The sequence below is a fragment of the Diadema antillarum genome, unplaced genomic scaffold (genome assembly GCF_040938485.1).
Source record: "Diadema antillarum isolate AM-2024a unplaced genomic scaffold, OU_Dant_1.0 seq00000775_RagTag, whole genome shotgun sequence".
NCBI lineage: Eukaryota > Metazoa > Echinodermata > Echinoidea > Diadematoida > Diadematidae > Diadema > Diadema antillarum.
This window is the reverse complement of record NW_027271664.1, coordinates 237,635-246,072: the sequence shown is the minus strand read 5'-3', so window position 1 is coordinate 246,072 and position 8,438 is coordinate 237,635. Positions and strand designations below refer to the sequence as shown.

The following is an 8,438-nucleotide window of genomic DNA, read 5'->3' as shown; positions in this document are numbered from 1 at the left end:
ACGTGTGGACGTGTGATACGTGATCAATGCATTCAGCTCAATTGACAAAGTGACTGCTTCCAGTAACGGAAGAATGATCGCAGGAGGACACCATATCAGGTACGAATTAGGAATAAACTAAAACCGATTTTGAAGATGATCTGGGTAACGAAGCCGCTTTAGGCCTACTTCTAACGTAGTCCTGGACCTCGATCTTTCGGAGTTTTGCACGCTGTAGTGTAGCTCGTGTGTAGGAATCAACAACAGCGCAGCGGTGTCGTTCGCTACGCGCTGCACGCACTGCTGCTGCACTGCTACAGCCTAACGTTAGATTTATCTTTCACGAAACCTGCACACTTCTATATGTCCCCTTTCACTGTGTGTATTACGGAGGCAACATAACATGACAGGAATACTAATTTTGAGGTCATTCTGGGATTTCAAGTGGGCTACGTTGTAGTCCCTTTAAGCAAATCTACAGCAATATCAATTTATCTGCTGCTGGAATTTTAAATGAGCTGAAAGCAGATCTGGCTGAAAGGTGTTCCCCTTTAAACCATGCTACAGCCAAATTAATATGTTTTACTGGTATAAAATATTCTCTACTTCCTCTTCTCTTACCAAAACCAGACTCAGCAGTCTGTTCAAAATACCACACTCTGATTCTTCTATTCATTCCTTTCTGTTAACGAATAAGTGCACATACAATTGTACATCGAAACAATGGAATCTCGTGAGCATTTACACTCCAGGGACAGAACCTTACGAATAACAAAATATTATTTCCTCAATGGAATGTGTAGATTCTGCTTGTTGTAGAAGGATACACAGAAAACATTTCAATACAGTGATTTAAGTACTTCATTGCATGTCAGCATTTTAGTTTCAGTTGATCGGAGAGCATCGCAAAAGATAATTGGAGAGGATGTGTGAGAGTTTGGCATTGAAGAGAGCGTGTGACTTGCTGAGAGTTTGGCCAGGCTCGCTCACCAAGACAGAAGTAACATTGTTCGTGGATCTGCGGAGCTGCCTTTGCTAATATTGGAGGGAGGGGGGTCAGGTTGGGGTTCAGAAACAGGTCATCTCTTCTGCATCATGGTGGGGCAGGACCTCAAATCCTGCGGGGCTGTCATCCGGCCCAGAGGCCGTCTTTCTCTGGACGTGGGTTGGCTTGACCGTGCGCGGAAAGGACAATTCTTGCATTTGGTGGCCTGGAGTATTCCAGCTTTTCTCTTTACTGTCTGGTTGGACACATTAACAAAACTGATTGGTCATCCCATCATTGCATGTGGTGCACAATTTCTCGCGGACTCTTGTGTCACCCTGAAGTCATCGCAAATCAACACCAATGGCCCCTGACACTCACAGGTCCATAGTGGAATAATGCCATCCCCCCACAAATGAATTGGAACACACGCCACAGAGCATCTACCGATCTGGGCGAACGGTGGTTGGTCGCGTAGCGCTCCCTGCAAAAACGTTGCAAGTCACGAGGAACTGCGGCAGAACGACGTCCTGCGCTTTCCGAAAATTTTGGCCTACCATACAGTCTGTTCCGCTAGGGAAAGCGTGGTCAGCTGATTGGGTGACTTGGTCCTTGTTTCCACGGTGATGTGTTCTGTGGGTGTAGCAAAAAACAAGGACACGTGAAAGTTGCAAGGAAGGTAAACACAGCATAGACAGCCTTTCTTGCAAAGAAAAAAAAATGAACTGATTGCCACTGTATCACTGCAGGGTTTTTGAACATAATAGTGCAATGCAGTTACTACACATATTCCTTCCTTTTTTTAGTTTTCACTCATCTAATATTGATTTTTTTCTTTTTTGCCACGAAGCTTGGATTACACACAAGCACAAGGAAGCTATTACAACACAAATTTGATTTCTACTATTCTTGCCAACATACCGACGGACACAAATACAAGTTTGCTGTAAAGCAGGCAATCATAAAGGAGCATTTTACACAGAAATGCATTCTAGCTGAGAGGCCACCTTAGGTATACCACAAGCGCTGCATTATGCTGACAAACTTTGGAAATCTATGAAAGAAGACGAAAAATAAAGAAGGCAGATGACACTCTTTTCCTTTGCACTGTTTGTTCCACTTTGCTGTCTCAGGTACTCTATATCAACTAGCCAAGAACATTTTTACTTTCATAAAAGCCAAAATATCTCGTCTCGGGTAATTAAACCATTTTGATTGGAAGGAAAAGAGGGGCGTTAAATAAGTCACTTTCTCTCTTTGCATATCATAGAAGGTAAATTCCCACTACCACAGATTACATCCCTATCGAAATATTAGCTCAATAGTACCCAGAATTGAAATGGAAACGAGGATAAAATCCAACATATTTCATCAGATGAAAAAAAGAAAAGGGCCAACAGAAAATTTGATGAATCTGTGTAATGCACATCTGTGGAAGGGAAGTTCAGTCACCAAAAGAAGTATAAAAAAGGCAGGGTTACACACATCAAAATACTAAATGTCACAAATGATGGAAGCTACATGCATTTTACAGGAAGAAGCACATCTGTTAATGCAGGCTATGGGTACCCATCCACATGCAGGACTCTATGCTGTTCATACATGACGGCAGATATCAAGAAAATTTTCCCCGAGGTAGAAAAAAAAAAATCTACATAGACCTCGAGCAGATCAGTAGAAACAACATGAATTGGCAAATGAACATTTTGATCTTCTTTTTATTCTACAAACCCTATAATCTGTGGGCAAATTATCAACATAAACAGAATGCCTGCTACGACAAACACTTGATGTGTCATGCACATAACATGAAACCTCATGCCAGAAAGTGGTATTGGTTGAATTTGCATGTATTTACTTCTTCTGCCTTGAAAGTTGTGTATGAAAATGAGACCCATTTCAGACTCTCGCAAAAAAAAAAAAAAAACAAACAAAACAAAACAAACTACCCCCAGAAATAATCCACTTTCTTCACAAAAGGGACATTGTAATGTAATAACCTGCAGAGCAAACATAAAATATTACATTCCAAGAGGGTGACAAGGCCATGTGACTGACGCTGCTGCTATGCTATGCTGCAATTATGGAGAAATGCTTTCATTGTTTTTAGCCACAAATTCATTCCTTTATAGTTTACATGTAACTCTCCTACATCTTTTGGAACTGAAGTTACCACTGCACAATACATACACTTGACACTAGAAAGTGTGTGCATTTATGTGTGTATGTGTGTGCATACCTCCAAACTACGACCCCTCCCCCGCCCCCATGAAAAAAAAAATACAAAAACAAAAAAAAAAAGCTCACAAGATTATGGTCACACACTCAATTCTAAACCCCATCTGCATGGATGCAGGTACGTATGTCATTTACTGATGATGTGAGCAATGGCAAGGCATTATGCGTCTTTTGTGGATTGTGCATGCACTCAAAATCCCACCATCGTCTCTTTGATAGTCACAAATATCTCCGAGCTGTAAACCCAAACAGTATTTAGAATATGACTCTCAATTTGAAGAGCCTCCGTCTCTGACACTGTCCACGTTTCACTTTTAACAGAAACTTTTCTGAGGCTTTTTGTTTCCAGCACAGCACACAGAAAATGGACACCATGAACTTTCCAAGAATAGAAAATGACACTGGCTGCCCTACTTCTGGTCCGATTGTGTCTGACAACTTTAAAAACATCAATCTCAGACTTGAAATCATGAAAACAAAACTTTCAAAAGTAGAAACGACAGTCTGGTGACAAATGAAACTAAAGCATACTTTAGTATTCATTGAGTACAGGTCCTCTTGAGGCTCTTGGCAGGTATCAGGGATTAGAATTACAGTCAGGCTCTTAGTAGATGGCTTTAGAGATTCATCCAACAAACAACTAGTGGTGAGAGCTATGGAAGCATGCGGCAATTTGAAAGCTGATTGGGTACGTTGTAGTTAGGTGGCAGTGGCGATTACAGTGAGTGATTGTTAATCGAGCAAGGCTACAAGGACATTAATCTAAATGAACTCCCTTCAGTGTTAAAGAATAAAAAATACAAATGAAAAAAAAAATCATTGAAAATCCAAAAGTCAAATACCTATATGGACAATTTTTTTCTTGAACCACTACTTCAAAAGCATTATTGTCGATGTAAAGCAAGATGTCAATCTTTAGGTCCTGTGGCAAAATTGCGCTCAGGCTATTCAAGTTCACAATTATTGTATGATTGGATCTGAAATCCAAGCCCAACCAAAATTATTCCTGCCCTGTTCTCTCCATTGAAAAATGCATTTCTAACTAATCAAACTGTAGCATCATCATTGATTTTACTATGTTTTACTTATTGATAAATTTTACATTTACCTCTCATTGCAGAAATGCCCCTTTAAACAGTTTGTGCTATGATGTCATAAAGGAATGAGCCAATCAAACAAAGACAAGAGCACACATTAGAGAGATAATACAGTTTTGGTTGTGGCCACTTTGAGTTTGGACTTTGAATTTTGGATATGTCAGCCATTTCAAAAGCAATTTCTTTCATCAAATAAACTTTAATTTCTCTTAGAATTGTATGTCCTTTCATATTTCATGAGTAGTTTCTTATTATCTTACACACCACACACACACACACACACACACACACACACAAAATAAAAATTGAAACCCTATCTCAACAAAAGTTGTACCATCCCTTTAAGTCTAATTAACTCCACTTTGTGGGGATACCAAACACATTTAAGCAAAACTCTGATATTTAGGGTAAAATCTAAACTGTCAAATCCTGTTTGGATTTAAGATGGAAATGACAGGTATGACACACACCTTTTGCTAAACTATGTAAGAGCGCCCTCACTGGTCTTATGTCAGCAGGAATAAGTTCTGAGATCGCCCGTATTGCTAGGTGAGGTCGTCGCTCCCCCTCCGCCTCCACCTATCCCGGCCCCGCCCCCCGGCCCCTTTGGGGGCGGGGAGGTGGGCAGCACAGGCACCCCGTGGGCCACGGGTGCGGCCCGCTGGGTGGGGAACATCATGGTCCTCTGGGTTGGGGAGCCTGGAGAGGGGCCATAGGCCTCCATGCACTCCCCAGCCGTCATGTCCAATGGGAGTTTGTCTTTGCGGTGGTGGGCGGCGGCCTCTTTGCTTTTGAACATTTTCCTCCATGAGGGGCCGCGCCTAAATCTACCCAGCTCACCCTGCAAGACAGAGATAAGGTATACAACAAAGATGTGATGACACCACTTTTGCAGGTGTCTCACTTTTGGCTGACTTTTTCTGATCCATTTTCCTGTTTCTGATCCAGATTTAAAAAAAAAAATCCGTCTTTCTTTTCATGTCACATAGATAATTCTAAAGCACATGATATTTTGTTCCTACTTACGATGTACATGTATCTCTGAATGAGGGTTGATAGTATAGGATACGATATCTCTTGTACGAATATCCAAGCATACTTTCCTTCGTATAAAAAAGAAAAAAGTTCATTGTTGTCATCACCTCTGTAAATTGTTGACTAAAAAAAAAATAGAATCCGTCATATTCTTTTAAGGTTTATATTTCAGAATACATAATATGTTCTGCTTTGCTACATCTTATTGATTTTGGAACTTCATTTTTGGCTAAAAACTGACATTATTTTAATATGTTTTCTATTTTTGCTCTTTGTTGCGGCTAAGGGCTTTTCTTTTTGTGGCTAAGGATTTGTCGTTTTGAGGCTAAGGGTTTTTCTTTTCATTGCTAAGGATTTTTTTTTCTTTTATAGGTGCTAAGGGTCTTTCTTTTTTTTGTGGCTATGTTCATTTGGTCAGAGGGTCTTTCTAGATCCAATTATACCTCATGTGATTTCTATATTACGGTGCACCTTTGGGCCACCGAACAGTTTGTGGTGATGTTTGAACATGATATACCTACATGTATGATACATTGCCGGGCACCTGGGGGTTGGGCAAGCATACATAGAGTCTAATTAACCACTTGGGGCCCCCACTTTTATTATCCTGGAAGTGGCACCAGAAAAATGTTGTTAAGCTTTCCTTTTTTGTGTTTTTGCTTGCAAGCCACTGATCCAAAAAAGTTGTACCAGAAAATAGCCGCTAAAGGCTTTTTCTTTTCTTTTTTACTTGTTAGTTGATGAATCATGAAAGTGGCACCAGAAATATAAACTGCCCCCCCCCCCCTCCCCTCCCTTTTAAAAATGCTGTGCTGGCCCTGTGTTAAAGTCACAGTGTACTGTTAATGCATACATTGTAAATATTCACAGTACTAATTTTCTGGATTCAATACTACTTTTGGCCAGTGCGAATTCTCAGACCCTCAAAAATATCTGCACGATTGAATTGCTCTGTGCTTTATCAGCTGAACTGTATATAACTCTACAGAAGTAGTCAGTGTGAGTATGTGTCCTAGCATTCATTCTATTAATATCTCATGTTGGCTATGCTCGTATGATTTCCGTGTACCGGTTACTTTCGTGCATAGAAATGTCAAACCAAATTCTATCTTGTTCATGAATCAGATTTAAAAATATTATACGAGTAAGCAACAGTGCAGCGCATATTAAAAACCTGAAGCACTTAGAATAAACTAGAAATGTCGCTATGGCGACTGGCATGCCTCCGCCTTAATGCATGGTTCTATAGTACAACGTCTTGACAATGTGTGATGAGTTTCAAATAATTGGCAAAATATCAAAATGATAGGTTTGTCACAAATGTGTTGAATGTTCACTTTCCTTGACCTAGTTTTAATTGGATGGATAGCTACAGTATACTGCCCAAGAGTGCAGTTATTTGGGGATTTGAGCATTTTTACTTCACTTTTGACCCTTTTTAAAATAAGTCTATGCACTGATTAAATTTTCAAGGTATGGAGAAAAAAATGTAATTTCACTATCAAATAGTAAAACATTTGCATTTTAACTTGGCCTTTGACCCTTGAACTTTGACCCTTTGACCCTAAAATTCCCAAGAGAATCACTGTCAGGTAGAACATGCATAGATATATGTACTAAGTTTCATGATGATACCTTGAGTCACTTTCGAGATATATGGACCAAGAAATGAAATTTCGCCCTTTCACTTGACCTTTGACCTTTGTTTGAGCACGAAACTTCCAAGAGAATAGTTATTGGGTATACATGTATATATCAAGTTTCAAGAAAAATCTGCCAAGTATTGCATTTAAATATGAGGGAAAAAGGTGAAATTATGAGTTGACCTTGACCTTTGATCCATGACTCCACATTCCCTAGATAATCACTGCTAGTCAGTACATGCATATGTACTAAGTTCCATGAAGAAAGCTTGAACCATTTCCAAGATATGGAGAAAAAAGTGAAATTTTAACATTTTCACTTGACCTCTGACCTTTGACCTTCGACCTCATGACTTGAAACACTCTCTGGAGATCTTTATTTTGCATTACATGTATACACCAAGTTTCAAGAAAAAACCTCCAGGCATTGCATAGATATGGGGGAAATAGTGAAATTTTGAGCATTTGACCTTGACCTTTTGACCTTTGACCTTGCGCATGTGCCTACAAAAGTTGATAGGCACAACTTCGTCCCCTCATGCATATACATATCAAGTGTCATTAGGATACCTTAAACGTTTTTTTAGTTACGCTGTCCACAAAATTCATTACGGACGGACGGACGGACAGAAGGACGGACGGACGGACGGAAGGATGGAAGGACGGACAAATTGAAAACATAATGCCTCCGGCGACACTTCGTGGCAGAGGCATAAAAAACCCTGCATTTTTATTTCTAAACCATTCAGCACAAAATACAATTATGCAAAAGAAAGAGACATTTTATAGTAAGCTGTCCACAATTTTCTGTCAATTGTTTTGTTGTTGGTTTGAGGGACTTGCTCATAATATATTTTGTTTGGTAGTTTTTGTTAAAGTGTTGATTGTTTATTTTTGTTTATCTTTGTTTATCTTTTTGCTGTTACAGTTAAGAACGTACAGATACATTATCTATGACAGTAATAAATCTGTAATGAGAAAGTTCCTGGACTTAGTATTCTGCTGGTCACAGAAATAACAGAGTTAGAGAGATCTTACACAGTAAGTTGAATATGGACTTGAAGGTTGAGGATTCTAGTCAAGTGTAAAGTGTGCATAAACTACATACTGTGCAGGTGTGTCAAAGGGCAAAGGGCAAAGGTCATGGCAGAGAGTGCCAAAGTACATCCACTGTGCTGGGATTAGGTACAGCAAACAGGCGTCATCTATTGCTATGTGTCTCACAGCGTACAAGGTTGTTCTCAGGTACAATATTGTGGCAACAAGCCAAGCCCAGCTGGCTACAACATTGCAGCAAGCTCTCACAGTTAAAACATGTCCGATGAAACAAGCCTAAGGAAACTTACAAAAAGTACACTATTTAGTTGATTCAAGATTCTCCTTGCAATCTATTGCCTTTCATACAGATATATTTGCTATTCCTCCTACACAGTTATGGCACAGTTCATCAATTTCCCAAGA

At 39.7% G+C, this 8,438-nt stretch overlaps 1 protein-coding gene across 1 annotated transcript in view; it reads right to left on the bottom strand.

Annotated features, from left to right (window-relative positions):
* Window positions 1–352: 352 nt before the first annotated feature.
* The window catches only part of LOC139738924 (liprin-alpha-1-like), a 173,095-nt gene continuing 165,009 nt past the window's right edge, over window positions 353–8,438 (bottom strand). Inside the window, exons 23-24 of the mRNA XM_071649549.1 lie at window positions 4,770–5,140; window positions 353–1,597 (exon numbers count right to left, since the gene is read on the bottom strand). Of these exons, the coding sequence (XP_071505650.1) occupies window positions 4,811–5,140 (330 nt within the window). The 3' untranslated portion in view covers window positions 353–1,597; window positions 4,770–4,810. The remainder of the gene's footprint in view (window positions 1,598–4,769; window positions 5,141–8,438) is intronic.